The sequence below is a fragment of the Diabrotica undecimpunctata genome, chromosome 3, assembly GCF_040954645.1.
Source record: "Diabrotica undecimpunctata isolate CICGRU chromosome 3, icDiaUnde3, whole genome shotgun sequence".
Classification (NCBI taxonomy): Eukaryota; Metazoa; Arthropoda; class Insecta; order Coleoptera; family Chrysomelidae; genus Diabrotica; species Diabrotica undecimpunctata.
The window spans coordinates 152,417,420-152,444,755 of record NC_092805.1 but is presented as its reverse complement, the minus strand read 5'-3'; the positions used below and the strand labels follow the sequence as shown (position 1 = coordinate 152,444,755).

At 31.3% G+C, this 27,336-nt stretch overlaps 1 protein-coding gene across 2 annotated transcripts in view; it reads left to right on the top strand.

Moving 5' to 3' along the window:
- Gld (Glucose dehydrogenase) overlaps positions 1 to 27,336 on the top strand; it is a 149,578-nt gene that overhangs the window by 108,152 nt on the left and 14,090 nt on the right. For both annotated transcript variants that reach the window (XM_072527194.1, XM_072527193.1), the window contains 3 exons: positions 14,857 to 15,118; positions 20,085 to 20,230; positions 26,198 to 26,456. In XM_072527194.1, coding sequence (XP_072383295.1) covers positions 14,857 to 15,118; positions 20,085 to 20,230; positions 26,198 to 26,456 — 667 coding nt within the window. The remainder of the gene's footprint in view (positions 1 to 14,856; positions 15,119 to 20,084; positions 20,231 to 26,197; positions 26,457 to 27,336) is intronic.

The following is a 27,336-nucleotide window of genomic DNA, read 5'->3' as shown; positions in this document are numbered from 1 at the left end:
ATAGGCGTGAAGATACGTACCTAATGCCTTTGTGGCATGATGTTTGATTTTTTTTGCCATCACATTCTAGCGCTAAATCGTCTCATATGATACCTTACACGACACGATTTACTCGATAATAGTAAAGATACGTGTTTAAAGCCCCTTCAGCATACCAACATGTTTGATTTTTCTTTTTCATCGTATTTTATTCGTTAAATCCTCTCACATGACACCTCATACGTCACGATCCAACTAGCCGTTCTACTCTTACCACAAAAATCGTCAAAAATGAGAAGAATATACCTTAGAGTTTTTTACAGAGATTTAAATACGAAAAGTAATATTTTGAGGCAGTAGACACATAGCCGAATTACTCACGATAAATCTGTTAACTTAAACTTATTTAAACACTAGTTATTCATCATGGGTACCATGAACGAATTATACCTTCGAATTATTTTAAATTATCTTTTATTCTATTATTATTCTATTATAATTATCTATTATTTAAAAAGTTAAATCTAGAAGGTTTTCATGGCATGCAGCTCTAATTTATATACATATTATATACAAGTTAGTGATGGATGCGACCATTACTTGTTAGAAATTCATTTTCTTAACAATAAAACTTTAAGAGCCAAACGAGAAAGCACTTACACAGTGGTGTATACAAACTTAAATGTGACGACTGTCCAAAAACTTACATCGGTCAAACTAGTTGAACTTTTAACAAACGTATAGCAGAACATAAAAGGGTTTTCAATAATAGAAAAACAGATTCTACATACGCACTTTACCTTCTAGACGATAGATAGTTATAGACATAATTCTGAATAACCAACTTGATACAAACAGTTCTTCCCTCCTTAACCTATTTGGTTAAAGACTATAAAGTTTAAACACTTACCAAAAATATATCACTTGAGAAATGCACTCTGCCGAAACAGCTGTTGTGATAAGAATTTATATTAAATTTTGTGGAAGTTTTAAAAATAAAAGATTTTAGTTTTTTATTGTTATATATTATGTACAGATTATTAAATATCATTTATTGAATAGAATTCTTTTTTTTTTTTAGTCTGTAAGAGTTGAAAAAAGTTTTCGTTCACTTTAATTTTTTCGTCTATCTGAATTTTTGGTAAAAAAACGGGTGTGGCAGTCCAGTGGGAATGCCGGTAGAAGTTATACTTCTATACACGCGTTCGCCGTTACAAATTTTTATGGGAGTCAATCTGCACAATCATTACATATGTAATGCTATAACATTAGTAGAGAGAGCAGAAAGAGAAACAGAATTAGGTATATAGGTATATGGTGCATCGTTTGCTGTATATAAACAACATTTGACTTGTAATAGGAGGATTTCATCAAAATATAATATTTTGATGAAAATGTATATTTTTATTTTCATATATGTATGCAAGGAGTTGAATGCAAAAAAATTTTTTACACATACTCTGCAGTAAAATTCATTGTTTATTTTGTTATTAATATAAAAATATAATACAATACACTGCAACATAATTCAATATAATAATATAATACAAATTAAAATGCAATAGTCATAAGTATTTAGAAATGACAATATACATAACTTACTTACGCATATGTTTAATATACGCATATAACTTCAAAAACTGAGCAATGAATCGCTGTTGTAAAATTTTTATTCTAAACTCCATTAAAAATTTGTAAAATCGTTATTTTTATATAGATAAACAAAAGTATCATTTTTAATCCTACCCTATCATCGAATTTATCGTTTCCAACAATAATTTTTTCAAAACAAATTTTTTGGAGCGGGTTAGAGTATTTTTATATACACCTGTTTGTAAAAATTTGTTCAAAATACATTTTATTGTTTTAAACACAGTACTTAATTAATATTTTTTAATATTTTTTAACAAAAAAAAAAACAAAAAATTGCCACACCGTGACATGTTAGCACATTGCTGTGACCAGAATTCGAACCTGGGTTACCACGGCCACAACAACTCGGATTATGTTGTAAATTTTCATTTTATTTTAAAATTTAACATTTTTGCGTATATTACATATATTTAATAAAATTAAGGTGGGGTTTTTAAATATTTCAAAAATTAAAAAAAAATTCATATTGGGATTCTAACTCACATACACCAGCGTATGAACCAAACACGTAAAATATTTGCCAATTAGACATGAAACAAACGTATTTCAAAATAGACAGTTCTCGGTCATACAGTGATTTATTGAGATTATTATTTTGAAATACAAAAGTCTAAAATAATTATGAACTTTTAATAAATAATACAAAACATATCATATAAATAATAATATTAACAAATATTATATTATATACATATATATATATATATATATATATATATATATATATATATATATAATATAATATATATATATATAATATAATATATATATATATATATATATATATATATGTATATATATATATATATAATATAATATATATATATATATATATATATATATATATATAATATAATATATATATATAATATAATATATATATATATATATATATATATATATATATATATATATATATATATATATATATATATTTAGAGAAACATTTATATTCTCGAGAGAGGAAGAGAGAGAAAATATATCTTCTGTCTCTCTCTTACTCATTATCTTACATATGTAATGATTTCACCGATTCACTCCCGTACAAATTTCCAACGTGGAGCGCGCATATAGAAGTATAACTTCAAAAATATCATTTTATGTCTTTCAGATCTAGAAGCAAGTTATTTTTAAATGGCTGTTGAAGCTGGCAATGGGATAAGGCAATAAAAAAAGTAAGAATAAAAAAGGGTACCGATGCTTAAAATTACTTAAATTAATCTGCTATGCAGACGACGTTAGATTACTCTCTCAAAGTGAAGATGATTTACAACGTATGCTGCCTCAATTCAATATTACCGCCAGAAAATTTAACTTGTTAATTTCCCCAATAAAAGGCAAAATGTATAGGCACAACAGCAAATTTACTAAGATGTAAATTGGAATATCTAGACATCACATCATCTAGCTATGGACAGCTCGAAATAGAAGTGAAGGATCAAGTGAATAGAGCAAACAGAGCAGCAGGTTCCCTGAATTAAATATTATGGAGAAATAAAAATATCAGAAAAGAAATGAAAGGCATAATTTTCATAACAGTCATCCAGACCCATAATGACATACACGGCAGAAACAGGATCTGACAGAGAAAGGACAAAAAGGATGTTAGAAACAGCAGAAATAAAAACATTTGGAAAAATTGATGGTAAAACACTATGCGACAGCGCTAGAAGTACAGATATACGACATAGATGCAAGGTGGAGAACATCAAGGAGTGGGTAAGCAATAGAAGAGTAGAATGGAACGATCATTTAAGCCGAATGACAACAAATATCGTAGTAAAGACGGCAAGAGACGGTTCTCCAATAGGAAGACGTTCAGTAGGAAGACCACGAAAACGATTAAACGACAACCTACTGGTGGCACATTGAAGAACAGAGTCATACATAAAAAGACGAAGAAGAAAAAGAAGATAATTTTGGATCAGTTTCTTTTTAATGTGTGGATACTTATATACATGTTTCCCTTTTTTCTATGTGGTGTTCGTTTAACGCTTTTTTTGACCAATATTCATTCATTTGATTTATTTTTAAATATTTTAATCTTTTTGGCACGATATAAACTTCTCAGTAAGCCGTTAATGTCTTTAGCGTTGGTACTGCCTCTTCAGTTTCTTATTACTTATTACTTAATTGGTCGAAGAAAAGGTTAAATGGTAAATAACATTTTATTTACTTCACCGGTCTACAATAAATATAAATTATTGTTTACACAGACCATAAACCAGTTCATTGATCTTAAGGAGTGAGCATATTGGTTTTAACTATTTATTGTTACATAAAAATGGTTACGGTTAAAAGGAGATAGAGGTTGTATTTTATTATTGTTTTATTCGGTGTGTTTCCTAAGCAATTCAATTATATAATTATTGACGTGTGAAGATGTTCACCGCCAGGATCTATAGAAATTTACGATTCTACATGTATTTAATAGTTATTATCCATGCCGCTCTATGCAGGTGAATGGGTATTGTGCATGAGGTATGTATTTTGCGATTGCTGAATACTCACTTAACTATCATTTATAGTACTTTTGCTATATAAAACATTTATTCTAATTTAAAGTATTTGAAACATAAAAGTAAACGGTAGAACTAGGTAGTTTATTTGTACTTTGACTATTTTTTTGATCTATATAATTATTTGTGGCATGTTTAGTTTAAACATTTTGTTTATATGGAATTAAGCCACAATTTATTATAATTAAAATTACATTTTTAATTAACTATAGTTTCGATTTACAACGGACGTCATTCCCAAAAAAAGGTTATTTTTAAAAATTCTGGGAAATATAATGGTATAACCAATGGAGTGTTGATAGGTTATGTTTTTAAAATTGACATACTTGGCCTCGGTCTTGTAGGCTACAGCTTGCTTATGGTTAAACATTTTTTTTTAAATTGATGTTTTTACCCTCGGAATATCAAAGTTTTGACTGTTTAGCGTGTTTTTTGTGTTATACTTTTATGTAGTGCTTATCGTGGTAGTAGTTGTGTAACGTAGGTTGTATAACATGGATTATAATATGATTGTGTATTGTGTGTTGCATATGTATTGTGTGTGAGTTGTAGGTGATGTCTCCGCTTCCTAATATTCCACTATTATTGGTATGTTTTTGTTGATGACTTCTACTTTTACAATGAATTGGCAATGAAAGCCTGCTACATTCTGCTGATGAGTTTGCTACACATTTTTCTTCATTATGTACTATGATTATTCTTTCATGATTATTGTTGATTGATCTTTCGTGTTAATTGTTTTGAACGTTGTTGTGATGCTGTACTTTTATTCTGTTTTGTTTCCTATCCTTTTCAATTTTTCTAATAAGCCCTTTACATATGATATTGTGATCATCTTTGAGTCCTGTCTTGTGAGTGTTCTTAGATTTCTTGTAGAATTCCGTATTTTTAAATAACGACGGGTGATCAATCTTTTCAAAACCCTGTTAGTAGGTTTTTTATTTATGAAATGCATTTTCATTAGGGCAGGTGCTTCGGGCTCTATCATATAAGGATTTGACAATTCCTTTTGTGATGTTTACGTTAAGGTTGAAGTAATAATTTAACTACTTATGGTGTGGGTTGGTTTTCTATAGACATTGGTTGCAAATCCTTTATCTTCTTTTGTGGTTAGCACAGGAAGTAAATTATTGTTTTTGCTTTCCATGGTGTATTTGATTGATTCTTCTTTATTCTTGATGTCCACTAGAAATTTATTCTATACTTCTTGTCTGTGAAGCATCCATTTGGGGTCCAATGGAGAACACATTCATTGTCTACATAGTTGTTATTCTTGTTTGTGGACAAGGAAAACACATACATTGTCTACATAGTTGTTATTCTTGTTTGTGGACAATGGTTTGCTCGAAATCATCCATGAATGTATCTGCTAATAATGGAGACAAGAATGAGCCCATGCCTAATTCAAAATTTTGCTTATAGAAATCATTAACTAGCTGAAAATAAGTGTTATCTGAGCAAAGTGTCAGTAACTATACGATATCTGACATTTAGTTTGGTTTTTGTTGTCAATGTACCATTCCTATCTAATTTGCCTCTTATTATTTTTAAAGTTTCCTTCAATGGTACATTGGTGAAAACACTGGTGATATTAAAACTAATTAGCGTATTATCCGATAGCGTATTGTAATCTATTTCCACTAGTTTTTGTAAGAACAACTGTTTTTTTTTGCAAATAGATGTAAGAGGTATATTGTTTTGTAAATTTTTGGAACTCCGTATAGATGTGATGTATTTCTGAAGTATTTTGATAATAAATCCACAAAATAGTTTCGAAACACAATTCAGATATCTGCCTTAACCTGAGCCTTCTAAAAATTGTAAGGCATAGCCAGACGTTGATAAAGATGTTAATAGAGACATTGGGAATCTAAAATTTGCATTCCACGACATGTCTCCTCAACTAAGCAGAAATCGTTAGCGAATTTGTTTCTTGTACTCATACAGAGTAGATCCGAATAAAATGAAAAAGACAGTCAAGATTTCATTTCACGTACAAATCGTCTATGTATCTGTTTATACGTATTTCGCTTTAATAAAGCTCATCAGAACAGCTATTCATAGGCGTTCTCAACGTGAAAAATAAATCTTTCCTGTCTTTAAGAAGCAACAATAAAATGGCTTCGAAACGGACGCAATAGCGACATCTAATATTAACTCCGTAAAATAGTTTCGAAACACAATTCAGATATCTGCCTTAATCTGAGCCTTCTAAAAATTGCAAGGCATAGCCAGACGTTGATAAAGATGTTAATAGAGACATGGGGAATCTAAAATTTGCATTCCACGACATGTCTCCTCAGCTAAGAAGAAATCGTTAGCGAATTGGTTTCTTGTACTCATACAGAGTAGATCCGAATAAAATGAAAAAGACAGCCAAGATTTCATTTCACATACAAATCGTCTATGTATCTGTTTATACGTATTTCGCTTTAATAAAGCTCATCAGAACAGCTATTCATAGGCGTTCTCAACGTGAAAAATAAATCTTTCCTGTCTTTAAGAAGCAACAATAAAATGGCTTCGAAACGGACGCAATAGCGACATCTAATATTAAATCCGTAAAATAGTTTCGAAACACAATTCAGATATCTGCCTTAACCTGAGCCTTCTAAAAATTGTAAGGCATAGCCAGACGTTGATAAAGATGTTAATAGAGACATGAGGAATCTAAAATTTGCATTGCACGACATGTCTCCTCAACTAAGCAGAAATCGTTAGCGAATTGGTTCCTTGTACTCATACAGAGTAGATCCGAATAAAATGAAAAAGACAGTCAAGATTTCATTTCACGTACAAATCGTCTAATACCTTGTCTCAGTCTGCCTACTCCTCAGTGTCGAGTGACTACTGGTCTTACCCCGTGTAGCTGTTTTTTTACGCTCAGTATGATTTGAACGAGCGGATAGGAGCGATTGTTGCTGCTTTTTCGAAATTATGATGTTAGGCTAAGGCTAAAGTAGTATCGGAATGTGTTACAGATATAGAATGTTTGTAAACACAATTTTGGAGTCGTCGGTTTGTCTGTCCTATGTATATTCATGGGCAACTGGAACAAGGTATTTCGTAGACATACATTACAATGCATATATATATATATATATATATATATATATATATATATATATATATATATATATATATATGTATATATATATATATATATATATATATATATATATATATATTATATATGTATATATATATATATATATATATATATATATATTAGAAAAATATTTCTTTCCTTTCTCTTATAAAAAATATTTAATTTTTTTTCTTTCTACTTGTTAACGGTGCGCTACTTTCTTTATTTGCTTTAATTTTGGTATGATTATCATCTGGTACTTTAAAACTTAAAACTTCTTTCTTTGTTTAGTAAAGAATGCTAGAGAAAATGTTGTCCAAGTTACATTTGGTATTTTCAATGCTGTTTCTTCTGTATCTAACAAAAAATGATACATTTTAAGAACCTGCATAAAGAACAATATACCTTGCACCTATCTCACTTTTCTTTCTGACTTAATTAATGTTTTATCATACCAGATCTTGTGGAACTCCCCTAAATATCTAGGTTTCATTAAAAAAACTGGTATTAATAAGTGTAAATTTGAATTACATGAACTATAAATTTTTTCATCTGAATAATATCATCAGTATTCTGCCTTTACAATCCTGAGTGAGTCCTAAGCACCTCAAAAAATTATCGCCAGTCATCCCTATCCATCACCTTTCTCCGCCAAGCACGTATGCCCATATTTTGTATGTCTTCGTTGATGTTATCAAGGAACCTTGTTCTGGGTGTTTCCCTTTTTCACTGGTCAATGGTTATATCAATAATCATTCATATATAGCACTGGACGTGTTGTTTTGTAGAGTTTTACATTTGTATTTATCGATATAATTGAGGGTTTAAAAAGAAAATTAAAACCAAAACAGCACCTGTTGACAATTATAAAACAAGTTTAATGATCCAGTATTTGTTTAATGATCAAGTACGTAAAGGACTACTCTTCAGTAATTTATTAAATATTTTTTAATGCCTACCGTTACTCAACATTTTATATTGTATAAAACATATAAAATATATGTTCTATATCTATATATACGTGTACAAGGACCAACTTTATAACATACAGAAGTTTTTGTTAACTGCATATTCAATGTCACTTTTAATCTGATGTATTGCAGTTTTTTAGGTAAAGATATGAGACTTCACTTCATAATGAGCTGTAACTATTCATAAAGTTAATCCAACTTCTTTTTTATCTATTAAAATATTTTATTACTTTTGAAATTAATTCCTGTTCTTTTTATGACTACTTTGGCATATTTATTGTTTCAAAAAATAGATGATTTTCACATAAAATAATTACATTATCTTACTTTAAATGCAAAACATTTTAATTGCTTTAAAAAAGCAGTAAAATTAAATTACAACTTTTTAAGTGAGAGACATCCACATTAATAATACTAAACTATACAAAAATTGGAAAGGTGCATTAGCACTATTCGATTGGCTAGAGATTGACGTATTTTAAGTGCCAGCCACATAAATATCTGTACGTAAATATTCCACTATTTCTCACTTATTTTCTCCAGATCCTGTCTGAGCATTTGTCCACCTTTTTCTATGCAGTTCTATAGATCTTCCACCATCTGGTCTTTCCAAAAACACATTGTTTTTTTTTTTTTTTTTTTATTTATTTTTATGGCTTCGGCAGTTTGCCATACAGCCAGTTACATGATCTTTTAATCTCATTAGGTACAGTAAAAAGTTTTTGAGTTATTTGCAATCGAATAGACTAAAATAGATAAATTTACAACATTTAACAAAAAGAAGAGAAAAAATATAAATAATACATACACATATATATCCATAAACATATACAATTAACATGGGTCACTCGTTTCACGTCCAGGGGACCATCAGGACATTATAATATATAACATACACAGTAAATAGGATTAAACATATAAAGGAGAGAAAACAAAGGTAAAAAGTAAAAAAAAAAAAAAAAAAAAAAAAAAAAAAGTTTTTTTTTTTTTTTAACTAAAGAAAAATATTACATTTGGTCAAAAAATCGATTATGCAATCGTAAATTAATCTATTTTGAGTCGCTAGGGCAGATAAAACGTTAAACGGAGATTTAGCGGTAATACGAACTATATTATTATATAATAAGGTGGACTCCAAATTATATTTGGCACAACCAAAAATTACATGATCTAGGTCACCTTCTACTCCACATTCCAAACAGTTTTTACTCACGATCACATGAATCCTTGCAAGATGAGCAGGAAAACAAGCATGTCCAAATTTAAGCCTAGATATGGTTGTTATATAACGCCTAGGGACATTATAAGTTCTGTGCCAATGTGCAACAGGGACAGTTGTTTGTAAAGAAGTGTATCTATTTGGGTTGGTAAAACAAAACTCAGACCATAGGTCACTCCATTTATATTTTAAAACTGCCTTGCGTGAAGCAACCAAATCAGAAATACTGGGTAGAAATTCTGTGGTATCCACTGAATAAATACTTAATTTGGCTAGTTGGTCCACATGTTCATTATGTTTAATTCCACTGTGTGCTTTGGCCCATATAAATATCACTTTTTTTTTATTTTCCTTAAAGTGTTTAACTAATTTTTTAATTAATATTATGTAGGGATTGGAGTATGAGGTTGGAAAAAAAGGTTGGTTAATGGCTGTGAGAACTGACATGGAATCTGAAACAATAATAACGGAGGAATCTCTGTTAGAAACAAAAAGTAGGGCTTGATATATGGCAATTGCTTCCGCACTAAATATGGAAATATTTGCTTTTAATTTGAACATTTTTTCTACCCTCTCCATGGGGATGTAAAAGGCACATCCTGTACCGTCTTCTGATTTGGAGGCATCCGTGTAGATAGTACTGTAGTAATCCCAATTGGATAAGATGCTTGTTATAATGTTGTTATTTGCTCTTCCAGTGTTAACATAATTTGGTTTAATAAATTTAACGCTATAAAAAAGAGCTTCAAAATCATTTATATCTGTGTGTGATTTTAAATTAATAGCTTCATCGGCACAAACTGTGTTTTCTCTAAGAGCTTCACATAGGGTTGGAGAATTTTTCTTAATCCAATATTTATTCGTTAAATCATAATTGTTTAAATTTGTTAATTCGGTATAAAGGAAAGTGTTCTGGTGTTTAATTTTCAGTAAAAATTTTTCGGCCAAGAAATGTCTTCTAAGAGAAATTGGAGGCTCACGTGCTTCAACATAAAGGGGCTCAATAGGAGTTGTCTTCATGGCACCAATACAGATACGCAAACACTGGTTTATAAATATGTTTAATTTGTTTAGTAAGTTCTTGCTGGCAGATCCATATAACCAACATCCATAATCTATGATAGAGCGAATGTAAGTTCTATAAAAAAGTAAGGAAGTCTGAACATCTGTTCCCCACCAAGTTTTCGTTGTCATTTTCAGAAAGTTTAGGCCTTTTTCACATCTATTTAACATATATTCTATGTGAAATTTCCATGTGAGCTTGTGATCCAGTATAATGCCCAAATATTTAATTACCTTTTTAAAAGGAATTTCTCGCTGTTTTACTATAAATGTTTCGATATTGGGAATATTATGTCTACTGAAAATGGTCACTGCTGATTTTGTGGCCGACAGCTGAAGGTGATTTTCTTCCAACCATATTTCTACAACGTTGTAGGTATCCATTAAAAATCCAAAAGCTTCATCTCTCTTCTTTGTTTCACAGTAAATGCAGAAGTCATCTGCATATTGGATGATCTTAAAAGGATATTTTTCCAACTTTAATTTATGTAGGTCAGCTGTGTATAAATTGAAAAGAAAAGGACTTAAGACAGCTCCTTGTGGAATTCCTGTGAAAACGTATCTTGGGCCTAATAAATGGTTGTTAAAATCCCTGACATAAACATGTCTTTCTGAATATAATCCGATAATAGCATACACTATTGCCTTAGGAATGTTAAAATCAATAATCATTTTTTTACTCAAAATATTTAAGTTTAAGGTGTCATATGCTTTCTCAATATCAATAAAAATTGTTGGAAGAAAGTTATTTCTAGAGAAATTATTTTGAATATTTGTTACTAAGGTTGTAAGTGCATCTTGCGTACCCACTCCTCTTTTGTATGCAAATTGACAGGGCGTAAGCAGGTCTTTTTTATGTAGCCACCATTCCAGCCTATGTTTTATCATACGTTCGAAAGTTTTTTGCACACATGATAGCAGAGAAATTGGTCTATAAGAATGGGCCAAGTTAGGGTCTTTACCTTGTTTAGGAATCGGTGTGATTATAATTTTCCTAAAATCTTCAATGCACTCACCTGCAAGCATCTCATCAAAAATTTGTAGAAGAAAACTTTTTGCTATAATTGGTAGGTTCTCTAACATCGGATACTTTATTTGATCAAAACCCGGGGCAGTACTTTTTTTATTTCTTAAAGCATAATTTAGTTCATTAATGTGAAAATTATTTGCCAAAAAATGTTTTTTATCTAAGATCGTATGTTCGATATTTACAGTGAAAGGAACAGTCTGGGGAGCTACATGATTAAAAAACTCATCTATTAAATCATCATTATGTGGCTTACCAATGTTTATTGTTTTACGATTCATTTTTTTTTGCTTGTTTCCATATCATGCTAGTTGGAGTATTTTTGTTGAGATTGGAACACCATTCAATCCAACTTTTTTTAGCTTTTTCTTTTAATGTTCGTTTAGTAAGTGCCATGCATTTTTGGTATGCAAGAAAATTATCTTTTGTGGGGTTTGCTTTGTATACTTGCAGTACATGTTTCCTTTCAGAAATTATGTTGTCACATTCTGCATCCCACCAAGGTGAAGGTGTTCGATTTTTGCACTTAAACGGTCTGTATTCTTTTAAAGTTCTTTGTGCCGCATCATTTATACAATTGATTAAGAATGCATATTTTTCTTTGGTGGTTGGATATTCTGCATCAGTAAAGTTATAAAAGTAGTCTTCCACAAACTCTTTATATTGTTCCCAATTAGCTCCTTTTAGGTTCCATCTATATCGCGGAATTGTGATGTCCTGCGGAATTTGCTGCCTTGCAAGAGTTATTTTTATCATAAAATGATTCGATCCAAGTGTGTCAGAGTAAACTGCCCAATCTATATCACTAGCTACGTCCGAGGAGCAAAAGGTAACATCTATCATAGAATCATTGCATCCTGGTCGGGTAATACACGTGGGTTCGCCAGTATTCATAACTACAAAATCACAATTATTGCTTGCTTCAATGAGTTGTTTACCAATAGAATCGTTTTTATGGGATCCCCAAGTAGCATGATGCGCGTTAAAATCCCCACCAATAATACATGGAGTTGAAAACTGCGAAAAAATATTTACCCAATCAGTTGTGTTGGTTTTAATATCCGGTGACCTATAAACGGAAATTATACTTAAAGTTTTATTGTTGAATTTGATATTAATACCACAAACAAGAAGATCGACATTAAAATTGGAAACTATGCTTAATTCTAGGTGTGAAATCGACTTTTTGACCAAAATGCAAATTCCTGAAAAACCATCTTGTCTATCTTTACGAATTACATTATAACCTACGAAACTATATACTTTTTTGGGTTTAAACCATGTTTCACTTATTATTGCTACATCAATATTATTATTTACAAGATAATGCATTAGACTATTTTTATTCGAAACAGCAGAACGTGCATTCCACTGACAAATATTTAATGTCTTTGGTAATGGAGTGAAGGTTACTTTTTACATGTGTCCTCCAACACTTGATTTATTCCTGTTTGAATTAAATCATTATTCAAATTTTTGATATCTTCAATGGTATGAATACCTTTTAAAAATTCAACTATAAAATCTGCAATTGACTTTACAATGTTTTTGTTATTTAAATTTTGATAATTTGGTGGATTATTATTTCGAGGCAGTGGTTGATTAGGGCCAAACTGAAACGGAAACATCGGTTGTGGAGGAGGAGTGTCATTAGAAATTCGACGTTTTTTATTGCTATGGCCGGTAGGACTTCGTGTAGGATGGGTGGGCAAAACGTAATTGCTATTATTCATAAAATTTGAGTGTAAAAGGGAGTTAGAATTTCCAGACTTAGATTCAATCGCTGGTAAAGGCGGAAAATTGGAGTTGGATAAAATAGAAAAACTATTGTTTACAGATATACCAGAATAAGACATTTCACAATATTCTTTTGCCTCAATAAAGGAAATATTTTGTTCAACCATAACATTCTTAATTTTACGTTGTTTTTCATAATGAGGACATTTTCTTGAAATAGAAACGTGGTCATTTGTTTTACAATATAAACAGCGAATTTCTGAATCGTGACAAACATGATTTTCAGCTTTTACATTACTACACTTAATACATAACTCTTCAATATTTTTACATTGCCTAGAAATGTGACCATAGCGTAGACATCTGAAGCACTGTGTAACTCTGCTAAAAAACCGCTCCACCGAAAAATATACACTATTTATTGAAATATAATTAGGTAAAGTGTTCCCTTCAAAAGTTACAATAATGGTTTTTTTGGGGACATACTGTATATCACCATCCTTTTCTATTCTACGATGTGTACGTTTAACATCAACTACTGTTGAAGGAGATTTTATGTTATCTAAAATATATTTCGTATCGAATTGAGTATCAATATCTTTTATCAAACCCTTAATTTCTAATAAATGATTTGGTATAAACGCTACAAGATCATTTTCTGATAAAAGAGGATTGTTTACTAAAGCATTGGCATCAGAACATGTTTTTAGACTAACTTTTATTCTATTTTTTCCAACAGATCTAATTTGGTTAATATTGTTAACATTTAGTTTTTTGTGTAAGATATCTCCCACAAATAAGGGATGAAGACGGCCGGCATTTTCAATATTTTTTCGTTCGATAAAAACACAAATATTACTCAAATTATACTTATCTCCATTTCTTAGATTAAAAACTTTAGGTGTTTTATTTTGTTTATAAATATCCTTTTCTTTATCACTAATGACCTGGCGACTGGTTTCAGCTGTTGTCTCAGAACTTAAAGTGGTATCCATGTCTTGTACAGGGACCGATAAATAATTTCCTGACTCCGCATCACTTTTAGAGTTATTTGCACTCATTGTCTGGTTAATAGTTACACCTAACGGCGTCTTTCTTTTTAAAGCTTCCCCCATTTAGGGGGGAGCTATTTACACTCCGTACACGTTAACCACCGTACCACTCCGTTGGCTACCTTAATGGGAATCTTGAATACTTATTAATTGTAATATAACTATTAAATACTGTTTAATATACACACAATTATTAAAAACTAATAGGAGAACTTTTAATTATCAAGTTTAACTTTGACAGTTATTGAAAACACATTGTTTATAATGCAATTGTCAGTACTGCGTAATCACATATCCTGTCCATCTAAGTCTGTTGGTCATTATGTATTTTCATATTTGAACAATAGTCACAGAAATACAATCTTTTAGAATCTGTCTAATAGGTACAGTATTAAAAAGAAATAAAGCACTATAAGGTCGGTATCAGAAGAACCTTACCGTCAAATTATTTAATAAAAATAAACTATAATTTAACATGTCGACTTCCACATCACTAATCCTTCATTTATTTAATAAAATTTTGTTTAATTTATGGTACATTTATTTCAGATGGCCTGTGAATGTCCCCTTACTCAGCCTGGCCCGACTTTGGCAGCAACATGCGGTGGCGCTCCTTTTATGCTGTTTATGGGCCTTCTTGAAGTATTTCTTCGCTCTCAATGTGACATAGAAGATCCCTGTCATAGAGCTAGACCGCCTTCGCTTTTTCACGATTACGACTTTATCGTTGTAGGCGGTGGAAGTTCGGGGGCAGTGGTTGCCAGTAGGTTATCAGAAATACCTGAGTGGAGGGTGCTACTAATTGAAGCTGGTACGTTCTTTACTTAATTAAGTTTAATAAAAATACATGTAATACATGACAGGATGAACGTAAATAAGATCACTAATGATATAAATGAAGGGATCGGGTGTAAAAAATGGTGTGTGACATTTTTTAAATGTTAAAGGAGACGCTATTGAAAGTTTCAAAAATCCTATGTAAGAAATATATACTCTAATTACGACAAATTTGAGACTGAAAGTGCAGTAATACAATTCGAAAGTATAGTAACAAATTTGTGTGCACTGGATTTTTTTCAAAAATATTACAAGAATTTTTGAAAAAAACATGCAGTAGATACCATTATTTACACTTTTTTAATTAAGACACTGCAGTAGATACCATTGTTGGCATTATTTCATTTAAAAGCAAGTTACATAAACAATAAGAAAGTTTTTTAAAGAAAATATATCCTTAACTAAAAAATAATTTAAAACTTAAAATTCAAGCATTGGATTTAACACGTAAATTGGTATAATAGTCATGATGCACTGAGGGTATCCATTGTAGGCATGATAGCACATGTTCAAGTTTTCCAGACTCAATAGGAAGCTGAGCTTCATATTTCCTTTCTAGTTTGTTGAGAAACTGTTCTTTAAATCGAACCGGTCTGCCTCTTATTTTAATTGAGAAACTAGTAAAATGGCCACTATATGAGTTCGATAACTCTATCATATCAAGATGTTCAGCTGAAAATCTCATTCTAACAGCCTTTCGGATCCTCATCTGATGATTGTCGGATGGTTTTGGCTGTTGGAAATAATTCCTCATATCAGAAATTTTTAAAAAGTCTTCCTGTTTCATACGATATACTAGGAATGGTGTTTTTTTCTGCGAAGAAAGTAAAACTGCTTCCCATTCCTTTGGAGAATATACATATTGGCAGTGAGCTCTAATATATTTTTCCACTAGGGCAAAATCTCGATCTGAAGGAAGCATTGTATGCCCAACTTGAGGAAATACATGAATAATTTCTTTAAAACGGCCTTCTGCTACTAGACGAATCCAAACTGAGGCAAGTGACCAATTCTTATTTTGTCCACTGCAGTTGTCAGAAATGGCAATAAGTTTGGAACCTTTTATATCATGGGATGAAAAATGTTTAATTATACAGCTTCCAATCTCGTCAGCTCCTCTGCCAGCTGTTGCCTCATCCCACATGTAGAAATACCCCTAGGAGCGATAAAAACTATTGATGCTGAAATTGTAACAAAACAACTTCTTCTTGTAAAAGGTTGGCCCTGTCGATAATTTAGGAGTTGGCAGAGCCTGCTGAAGATCGAATGTTATAGCATAAATTCCATCAGATGTTGAGGCTTCCAGAGTCGCTTCTTTTATGGCGTCTTGGCCAGCTTTGGCTTTTCGGTGATGCAATTCTTGTTTAAATTTTAGTTCTTGTATAGCGCCTTCATCAGTTTTTGAAGCGGCATTTTTAAGAGCGACTTTTATGCTGTCACAAACACCGCAGGTATCTGTTTGTGGGTTTTTAAACTTAATATTAAATTCTTCGGTAAATATACGTCTAAATTTGTCTGAAGATACACATTTGCTGACTTGTCGTATGCATTCTTGCTTATAAACATCATAACACTTCTCTACAGTATATTCTAATGTCATGAAATATGTGCTAGGATTATCTTGACGAGAGTAGTGGCTCTCGTACTTAGGTAATGATTCAATGAAAGACCTGGCAAAATCAATTTGTTGATCAGTATATTTTCTTTTATGATTTTTATGTGAACCCCTACCATCCATCTTTGGAGTTGATAAACCAGTTTTCATAGACTTTACAACATTCTCAACTCTTCCTCTATTGTTTTGTAACCCATGTATGCTTAAGAATGCCTTCTTACAAATTTGTAATTTACCAATCATAGAGGACCTTATGTAATACATCACGGTGTGACTTCGCCTTGAAGATGTATTTTTAGTAGTACTACGAGCTTTAAGCTTTAGCTCTATGCAGCCAAATATATATGCATTTTGGATATTAAAGTTGCCCAGTTTCCAAAATGTCTCAAAAATGTTTTTCACTTTATCTTCGGATAAAAGTGTAAAACATTTATTTCTACAACAGCAGTCTGGTCCTATAAACTTTTCTTTTTGTATCATTCCCTTACCACGATAGCTGAGATATCTTTCGCCACTAATTCTTTTATTCTTTTCCTTGGTTTGTTTTTTATTTCCACGTTTACTTTTTCGTCCTTTCTTTTCAGTGTTTGTAACTTCAGTTGTTTGTCGTGTCAAATTTTCCTCATTTATATCCTTTGTCTGACGATGTTGATGGAATTTCAAAAATTCACATGCTATCTTAGATTTCTGCAAGAAAAAGGAAAATATAAATCTATGTGTACATAGAACTACCATGCAAATAACCAAATATCTACATGCGTGTAAAAAATGGTATCTGAATTCACTTACCATTGTTTACATGCAGTGTAGTTTATTCGATAATATGTCAAATTTCTTACCTTTATTGGCCCATTTTCATCGTTAGGCATATATTCCGGGTCTTTATCTGAATCATAAAACTCGCTGTCGCTATTTGTTAGCAAAGTTTCGCTTAAAACATCTTTATTTTTGTCAACAAAACATTGATCCAGCTGATCGTTAGCCGCCATGTTTTACACATACCATTATTTACGCAAATTCGATGACACTTAGCTGCCATTTGCAACTTATTTACAGCGCCATCTTTTAAACTAGTGACGAAATATCAACAGATTCCTATTTAGAACTGCATATACCATTGTTTTCATGCAAAAACTTAATTTCGACAATTTTGTCAGATACCATTATTTACACCAGAGCCCTTCAAATATCACTTTGCTTCCTTTAACAGTTCAGTCAAACGGTTTTGAAATGTTCAATTTCACAGAAATCGTTTTATTCTCTTCTGTTAAACATGAACGCGAGAAACGTCAGTATAAATACTAAAAACCTTAGCTATTTTTCGACAGATGTCACCACCATACCTGAAATAATTTTAACATGTTTGTGCTTTTGTGTGACTATTTCACTAGACTATTTTTAACTGATAAAACGTCATAACAACGTTACGTTCACAGATCACCTAATAGGGAGTTTTTGTAACTATCTAACGTAACGTATCTCCCTATACGTAAAGAACTAACGTATCGAAGAAGATGAACGTTAAATTGATAGTTTTTGTTCTGCACGTAACGTAACGATGGTGTTGCCCCCACCGAATTAGTGATTAACTAATAAATTGTCAGTGCCAGTCTTGTCCTTGTCATTTAACCCTATTTTTGATATTCAAAATAAATAACAAATATTTTTTATAATTTTTGACATGGACGCGATATTAAATGTAGGTGCCTTTATTGATGATGAAGAAGACGAAGACATAGAAGATGCCCTTCTTCTCCACATCTTGCACGACTATACGGTCGCTTTAATTTTGATACAATTAAAAATATTTTTCGCTTTGGAATTAAATTCCACCTTTCTGAATAGTCGTAAGGGTTCTTGCCTACAACTTCCTTCAACAAGAACAAATCATCTTCATTGCTGAAGTGAAGTCGTTTTCTACTGCTTTCCATTATTTATAAAAATCAAAACAAATATACGTAACCACAAATGTAAAAATACACGTACCACGTGTGCTTATGAAATGTGGATGTTGAAATTTTGGTGATCGGGTAAGATTCCCTTGCGCATTCGTTTACCTTCGGCTCGATAGGGATGCGTATGAACGTAACGTACCAGCCCGTTACGTTAGGTAATACGTATCTAGATACGTTAGTTCAACCATTAATGCGCATGCTTATATGTCAAAAAGATACGTTACGTATACGTATTTGCTTGCACAAAAACTCTCTATTAGTGGTCTGTGGTTACGTTTCCTACTGACAAAACTCCTTCCTAACCGTGATTTCTATCGACAAAATTATGATAAAAGGCAATTGTCAAGACTATAAAGAGTCGTCGGTAAAGTCAATGTGGAATACTACAGCAAAAATGGTACAAAAAAAAATATTTTGGTATGGCATAAAAATCGACCCTTTCACAGATATATCTTTCAAATGTGCAAGATTGACCAGATATACCAAGCGGAGGCAGCTTTAAAGTGTTCAAGAAAAAAGAAACTCTGTTCAAAAGCATTATTTACCAAAGAACTATTAAAACTTTCAAATTTTAATTCAAGCTTTGCTCATTTGAACTTGCTTTTTTCACTTATGAAATTTTCACAAAATTTTGACTTCTAATGATTTAACTGTCAAAATTTAATTCGCGAAAATTGCCAGGCAACAAACTTTCATACCAGTCAAAAATATTGCCGGCAAAATATTCTCTCGACAATCCTCTCTTATTAACAAAAATCAAAAACACATTTCGATTTTTGTCGATAAGACATTCTGATCAAAAGATATCGAATTTTTACCGTCGAGTAGATACAAATTTTATTTAAAAAATTGATTTCATACGCATTACTAACATTCAAAATCACCGATTGCTTCACACATTGTTTCAGAGAGAACGGTTTATTCTACACCAAAAGTGCTAGTTAACATTTTTGTTCAAAATTATTTCAGCTACATTTATTTTATGTAACTTCTTTTTCTACGGTCTACAGATTCTTCGTAAATCGATGTTTTCGGTTCCCCCTCCCCCAACGAGGAGAGTTTTAAGGGGAAACTCAGTCGTACGATTAGCAAACTTTCTTTGCATCTTTTTATCGTCTTAAAATTGACATTCACAGCAAAATTCAGCTCGATTGTAAGATATTTAGAGGTTCTCTGATGACAAATGTATAATATTTAAAAAATAAGAATATAATTACACACATTTTTGTTGAAACTGGGTTAACATTGTCATACTATTTCATATTTTTTATAAGTAACATAAAAAACGTGTATTCCTGGAAGTTTCCAAACAATTTTAAAAGTAGATCCGTTTTTACGCCCCACTAAACCTACTTTATTGTCTTTTCCAGGTCTAGACGAGCCGACAGGTACGCAAGTGCCATCAATGTTCTTAAATTTCCTGGGATCGAGCATTGATTGGGGTTATCTAACCGAACCGGAAACTCAAGCATGTCTAGCCGAAAACGAAAAAAGATGTTATTGGCCTCGGGGGAAGGTAAGCTGTACAAAATCATAAATCTACACGGAGATATGGCAAGACAATGTGGATCGATCTGACTTGGGTTGGATTTTATTAGAAGTTGGGGAAGAAACTCGAGTTTAATATTTTACAGGTGTATATACCCACATAATGTATGTTTCATAAGAAATATATTTTAATAGTTACATATTGGATGTCTCACAATGGAAGATTGTTTAACGTGAAATGTTGCGTCCATTCGTGTATATTATTTTAAAATATGTCTATGATGATATTCCTATATTTGAAGCATGTTATATCAAAATTAACAAACTCCAGTTTTTATTAAAATTGAGATTTTCTTTTAATAATAAAATTAAGAAGCGATTGTGCGGTGTTAGAGTTTAAGAAAGCTGCAGACACAGTTTTAAAATCTATAAGTTCGTTACATTTTAAAATCCTCCTTCTCCTAAGTGCCTTCTCTGTTGAGGTTGGCGATCAATATGGCAAATTTATCTGCATTCTGGGCTTGATGAATTAATTCATTTCCTTTTGTGTGGGTCCAATTTCTGATGTTTCGTAGCCAAGATTTTTTCTTTCGTCCTATGCCCCTTTTACCTTCAATCTTGCCTTCTAATATTACCTGGAGCTGCTCAAATTACCTATGGCGCATTATGTGTCCTAGATATGAGGTCTTTCTAATTTTGATAGTATTGACCAGATGAGGGCGTGTGTTCATTACTCTCAGTACTTCATTCGTAGTTCTGCTGGTCCAGCTTATTCTTAGCATTCGGCGGTATATCCACATTTCAAATGAATTTAATTTGTTGACGTTTTAAAATCAGTTAGTGCAAAAGGTTTTATATTGTAACGAATATTTTGCCTACCACATAGGGTATTATTATAGGGGGTTGAAAATTGGGGACAAAAGTTAATGGGGTGGAGATAGGGCAAGTGAAATAAACGAAACTGTTGCGAACGGCTCTCAGCGTTTATTTGGAGAACTGGGTCGTGGATAAGTGAATGAAACAATGGGATTGGATTGGGGCAACTACAGAAATGAAATAAAGGGGTATTTACATGAGTCTCCTGGAACAAACAAAACAAGAAGATCCTCTAGCTATTTAAAATAGGACGCTGCTTTAAGGAAACTTCCTGCTGGATGAAAAAACACAAAAAAGGATATGGAGACTTTTTTTTTAAATAAATAAACAAAATGGTTTAGGAAAAAAAATTACACATTTATTGTTGTCTCACCACAAACAGTTACAAATATACAGGTAATACAAAAAAAATACTATATAATTAGTTACAAAGATAAATACCAGAAATAACAAAGAAAAAACACTTACTAAAGTTTATTCGTTTAGCAAATTCTTATCTGTCAACATAAGCACGTGTTTATATTCGCGGTCTCATTCGTCAAGAGGCTATTAAATATAATTTATTGCCTTAAGCCAGACAGATTCTCATGTTACAGATCCAAACTTGCCAGCATGTTTAAATTCAAATTGTATCGTGTTGATTTTTAAGTTAATATATTGTGTTATACAGTAAAACCTCCCTTAACCGAAACCTTTTTAACCGAAACCTTTTTAACCGAAACCTCGTTTAACCGAAACGGCTGAGTTTCAACAATTTCGTCAATAAAAAGTAAATTTTTATCGCAAAACGTAAACAATTCCATTAATTTCACTCACCGATTGATGCCTATGTGTGTTGGGAAATAAAAAAAACCAAGAGGTCTAAAAGATATTTCCGAAAAAGCACTTGGAAAAAGCTCATGGATGTCAACCACTTTATTTTCAGAATGGTTCGAACATGTGTAAAATCCTTTTTAAAATCAAAAAACCTTCACGTCAAAGCATTGTTGCTTGTTGACAATGCGCCTCACCCTCAAAATCTACAAAATGGTGACAATTGCGAATGTCATGAGCTTAATTCAGCCGTTAGACCAGGGAGTAATAGAGACATTCAACAGACATTATAGAGGAACATTCTTAAGACATCTGTTATCACAGAAGACAAATGAATCCAAAAGTGTTGATTCTCAAATCTTTAACAATAAAACATGTTGTTTATTGGTATGCTGAGTCGTGGGCCAAGATCAAATCTTCAAATGATGGAACAAACTTTTTGATGGGGTTTTGATTGACGATCCTGAAGAAGAAAATGGTAAAGAAACGACAGAAAAAATTAAAACTTTAATAAAAAATTTTACCGGGATGTGAAGAAATTAACCAAGAAGAGATACGTGAGTGGTTAGGAGCCGATGACTCAGAAAGTGAATTCATCGACCAGGACATCATTGATATGGTTCTTCATTGAGACAACCTGAGCGTATCAGACGACGAAGATGACGACTCAACAGACAACAGGCAGCACAAGACCGCCGACTCGCGCTGCCTTCAATGATTGTCAATGCCGTATAGGTAAGAATTTTATACAATAGGCCTAATTAGTTAGGGACACGACTAGGTTCTTAATTTTTGTTGTCTTTGCATAAAATTTTGTCGTTTTCAGATTGCTTTACGTTACGTCGAACAATCGAATGAGGCAAACTCATGACGTTCTGCAAATGAACGATGAAGAGATATAACTGCAAAACATCGTTGTCAAACAAAAACGCAAAAGAAAATAGAAGATTTCTTTAAAAAAGCATGTTAAACTTGCTCTTTTTCCTTAATTTTATTACTTTATTCTGTATTTACTTATTAGAAAACATTACGAAATCACCTCATAGTATTTTTTAATACTAATACTTTGACCAAGAATACTATAAAAAACAATTTTATTTTTAACCGAAATTCTTCTTCTTAACCGAAAACGGCCTCCCTCCCCAAAAATTTCGGTTAACGGAGGTTTTACTGTATTTATATTATAGTTATTGTTAAGTTATTTACTGGTCTTGTTATTTTTTAGAGTTTAGTTTAATTGTGATTTAATGATTAAATTTCAAGAAATTCTTACACTAATAGTTTCAAAAGTAAATATTTTTAAAAATCATATGATACACATCAGTACGACCCTGTTTGGTTTTCACGTGCTTCTATTGACAATTGGAAATATGTAAAATGAATGTAGTTTATGTCCTATCAGTTTAAAAACTCTTGAAGTTGGAGATACTACAATACTTACAATTGTTGCTGGGCGATAATTTGTAGCAGAAATAAATTATTACAAATAAAAAATATCCTTTTAAATGATACTATACATAGAGGTTAGCTTTTTTTAAAAACAAAAACAAAGTCTCAAATATGATTAAATATTTACCAGATATTAAAAGTAGTGCTATCTGCCATATGTCAATACTAAATTTTAAAACAGAACAAATAATATGACAGTCATAGTTGACTTCAGTCATAGTAATACGTATCACGTAATGTAAGTAAAAATAGTTTAAGTACGAGTATGTTTTTATCCAAAATTAAAGTATTGATCAATAATAAACTGTGATTTGAGACGTCGCATACACTCTTCTCAATACAGAATTATCATAGCTTGGTATTCTGTATTCGTCAACACAGAATTAATTATCAAATTACTACTAATTAAACTGTTTACTTACATTTGCTTTATTGCCTTCAATCAGTTTTTACTTTATGCGAAATTTAAAAAATGCTAATGTTCGACGTCATACTTGTAATATTATGACTGAAGTCAACGTCATCATAAGCTAACGTCTAAAGGTGAGAAACTATCGATAGTCCTAATGTAATGTAATGTAAATTAGAGGTTTCTATCGATAATTTCCCACCTCTACTACTTTCATCTCTTTTTATTTCACAACGTATTATGTTTTCTATCTTTTGCGTTATTTTGCCGGTTCTTAAGGCACTCATCACTGTATAATCTATTTCTTTATCTATGTACGCTGTCGACACACGTAACAAAACACAGATTTTAATAATTATCGTGTGTCCTGATGTAAAGTATATTTTTGTGATAGATAGAATCTATTTAGGATTTTCTGGTCAAATTGTGTACATAGGTCCATAAGTCTTTTTCCGTTATTGTTTGTCGTTTCGTTGCTTAAGTTATCTATTACTAAATTATTTTGTCTTCTTTTAGTTTTTGGGTTCAGGTCGCCAATAATTACTATTTTTCGCTGATTGCCTATTCCTAAGAGTACCTATTTTAGTTGTTTATAGAATTTATTTTGTATTGATGTATCTTTATTTTGGAGGCATATGCACCTAATTTAATAATGTTTCGTTACGCAGTTACTATTATAATCATGATAAATCATAAAATGCTTCCCAATTTGTTATTTTGCTTTTAACGGTTATTCGATAGTGATTTCCTGTTTCTAAAAATGGCTAGTATATAATAATTTATAACTTTCTTTTAATACAAAATAGTAGTTTGGTAGTTCTTTTTTGGTTCTAACTGATACCTGTACTCTTATTACTTAATTTTTCATATTTTTTATTGTAATATGAAAATACTATTTTAATTTTTTAATTTATTGATGCGCCCTATAACATCACATTCAGCAGTATTTCGAAACAAGCTCAACTCATTAAAAATACGACCTAAATAATTTAATTCCAGTTGAACTTTAAAACATTTTCGCCCTCGTCCAAAGCGGAATGGATATCCTCCCAAACGAATTAAATAAAAAAGGAGTCTTACTGGCCTACACTACGAAATTCCACAATTAGAACTGACACAATCGTAAATCACCTTCAGGAGAAGATAAAGTGCTTCTTGCCAAGACCCCAGTGTCTTCACTCCATTAGATTTTATCCTTGTGAGGATTATCGGAGGTAACAAATTGTTCCGCAGGTTGCGTCAAAGTTTTTTAACTGAATTTCGGAGTTTTATATATATACCATGTATATATATATATACATGGTATATATATATGGTATATATATATACCATGTATATATATATACCATAAATATATTATATGGTATATATATATATACCATATAAATTGCTATACAGCAATTTATTTAATTTTAAATAATGTCTTTTGTAGGACTTTGTCATTTTGGATAAATTTATAGATCATTAAAATAAAAAGAGTAATCTAGCTATAGATTAATGCAAATCTTTATTACTCACTCATTTGAAATCCCTCCTTTATGGAAATATATTTAAGTACGTTATTTCTTACAAAAACTTTAAATTATATCTAAGATAAGAGAAAAATATTTGATGAGACGATCCTATTATAAAATTAAAGATCATTTTTACTGAACCAGCATGAAAAACATTACTCTACTGTTCAAACTAATTCGGACAAATAAAAAAAACATTTTTTAAAACCTTTAATCTTTTAATCCTTATCCTTAGATCCTTAGATACCATACGTAGACTGAAAAATCTATATATTAATATGAACTATGTCCTCCTTTAGCAGAAAATTGCTCTCCAATATGTCTTGGTATTGCAATGTTTGGCGACCCTTTTATAGCACTTATTATTTTTACTTTCGTAGTGCAATTCTTCTTAACTAAATCTTTCTTGAGCTGCCGTAAGTACTCAATGGGAGTTAGATCTGGTGAATTACCAGGCCAATTAAGTACTTTTTCTACTATTCACTTCATATAGTTCATACTACTATTTCAATTTCGTTTCAATATTTAATCCAATAAAACCTTTTGAAGGTCTGTGCCTGTCTTTCTTGGATTTAGTTTGCTATTTCTTATTAGAATTTTATCATTCTTGGAGTTGTTTATTTGGGTTGTTTTTTTTTGGCGATGATCCAGAATATTTAAATAATCTTAAATTTTTAAGGTTCCCACAACAACTCTCGTACCTATATCTCTAACAATAATAGACGTGTGTTTATTAAGGGCGATTACCCGAAACCGGATATTCGAATCCTCCTACTATCTGCATGAAACAAATTAAACCAATTCTCATCCTGGCATAATTTATAATTAACTATAGTTATCATCAACATGTTTTTAAGCCTGTTATTGCTTTTTATTCCTCAACATATAGTTTTCTTATTTTAAATTGCAAATAAATTTAAATTTTTTACTTTAGGTGCTAGGAGGAACATCAACAATCAATGGTATGATGTACATTCGAGGATCTCGAAAGGATTACGACGACTGGGAAGCAATGGGTAACGAAGGCTGGAGCTACAACGATGTCTTACCGCATTTTCTCAAAAGCGAAGATAATAAACAGTTAGACCAAGTAGATATAGGGTACCACAACAAAGGAGGACTACTGACAGTATCCCAATTCCCCTACCATCCACCACTGTCAAAATCGATCTTAAAAGCTGCGCAAGAATTAGGTTAATATTTATTAGTTTTTGATTTCATATTTAAACCCACCATTTTTGACTAACTAAATATCTTTTACAATCTTTAATAACTTTTTAAAACAAGCGTCAATAAAACACATGGTGTGCTTTTGTAGCACAATCTAAAGTAATAAAATTCTGTTTGATTATTACACGTCTTGAAGGTACGTTCCTTTTTTATTGGTTTATCGTTTTATCAAATAATATTCTAGCTTTAGTCACACACCTTAAAAAACAATACTTGAGCAGCTACTCATTAGTCATTAGTGGTGTAATTAATAACACACACCCAAAATTATAGTTTCACCAATCATAAAACTAGTTTTACTGATAAGACGAGTAAAAGCCTGTCCAAAATTTCAGTTAACTAATAGCAAGTTTTGGGTGTTTTTATAGCTAGACTAATAGCAAGGTTATTCATTGATATCGATTTATAATTGGTTTTGATTTCAATGAATCCCATTGGCAGTTAGGTACTTACTTTGGATTGATTTCATTTTAAATGGCAAATTACAAATTGTTGTCAATTTGGAATCTTTTTTATTATAAAAAAAATTATGTTAAAATAAAACAATATAATATTTGTCAAAGTAGTTGTTACGTGAGAAGAATATTTAGATTTAAAATTTTTTGACAAATACATCACTAGTAACTAAAATAAACTCACACACAAATATATGTATCAGTACGGTTTGTGCTTATTATGATGCTTGTTGCATTTACTGTTAAACATACGCTTCCCTGAAACTTATTTTAAAATTGTAATCTTTCATGTTCTAAACTGTTTGGATTTAATTTGTTCTTCTGTTTACAAATCGTCTATACAGCTTTTAGGTGTTTTTTCTTGGTATGCCTTATACTCTAAGAATAT